The 1,012-nt window shown below is 37.3% G+C and overlaps 1 protein-coding gene across 1 annotated transcript in view; it reads left to right on the top strand.

Moving 5' to 3' along the window:
* The window catches only part of DGKQ (diacylglycerol kinase theta), a gene marked incomplete at its 5' end in the record, with an annotated part of 91,020 nt that extends 90,471 nt beyond the window's left edge, over positions 1–549 (top strand). Inside the window, one exon of the mRNA XM_082497516.1 lies at positions 299–549. Within this exon, the coding sequence (XP_082353642.1) occupies positions 299–397 (99 nt within the window). The 3' untranslated portion in view covers positions 398–549. The remainder of the gene's footprint in view (positions 1–298) is intronic.
* Positions 550–1,012: the final 463 nt, after the last annotated feature.

Genomic DNA, 1,012 nt, shown 5'->3' with positions numbered 1-1,012 from the left:
GACTAATAGTGTTACCAGTATATATGTGTGTGTATATGTGTATACATGAATCTATATGCACCACACATACATATCCTTATATACCTATATACATATACATACCTGTGTATATGTGTTTATGTAAAAAAAGCAGTTAATCCTGTAGCTTTATAAGGATAGGTGCTTCAGGTGGTCGTGTATTTAAATGTTTTTCTGCTGCAGTTCCAACATTTTCCGTGTCTATTAGTTGCCTTAGATGTGCTTATAAGTGACTTCAGATATTTTAATACTCACTTTCTTTTAAAACCTTCCACTTTAGGTCCATATGTTGAAAAAATCCAAGCAGAAACAGAAAAAAACTGGAAGCCTGAGAGAGATGAGAGTGGATAGTACATCAGCCTCTGAAGGAGGACGCTAAGTGGAGACCTGCGCTCAGAAGTGATGCAGCACACCTACTGTAGATGCCAAGATGGTTCAGTAAAATCGAGTGCAGACAACCAGTGAAGAGGGTTGCTTATGAGTGTGCCTTTCATTACATTTTGATAGTACTGGTTTCTCCTTCATCTTTCAGAGATAGTGCCTCATTGTTAAAAATAACTATTATGTACCACTTGTCTCATCTGAAATGTTTGCTTTAAGTTGCTTTTCGATAAGCCATTTCCCAGTTTTTCATGTATATAGAAACTGAGGCCAAACAGAGATTCCAAGATGCTGAGATTTCTGCATCTACTTTCACAAAGACTCTTCCCCTCTTCCCAGCTTTTTCTTAAAGAAAATCATTCCACAGACAAATTTTGGTGCATTGTTCCATAAATGAAAATGTGTTCCTTTAAATTAATGTTGACAGTAGCCTCCCAACCAAAAAAAGGCAAAGACATGAGCTGCTGAGAACTCCTTGGATCAGTCCAAATAGCACAGCTGAAACAGTAATACCGTAAAGAGAAAAATACAAAGCACAGGAGATATTATTTCTATAAAAGGAGCCCCGTGCACTGGGAAGAGAGAAAGTACTAGAACAGTTGAGTCAAAATAT

Source organism: Vanellus vanellus, assembly GCF_965231255.1.
Source record: "Vanellus vanellus genome assembly, chromosome: Z".
Taxonomy (NCBI): domain Eukaryota; kingdom Metazoa; phylum Chordata; class Aves; order Charadriiformes; family Charadriidae; genus Vanellus; species Vanellus vanellus.
This window is presented reverse-complemented; position numbering and strand designations above follow the sequence as displayed.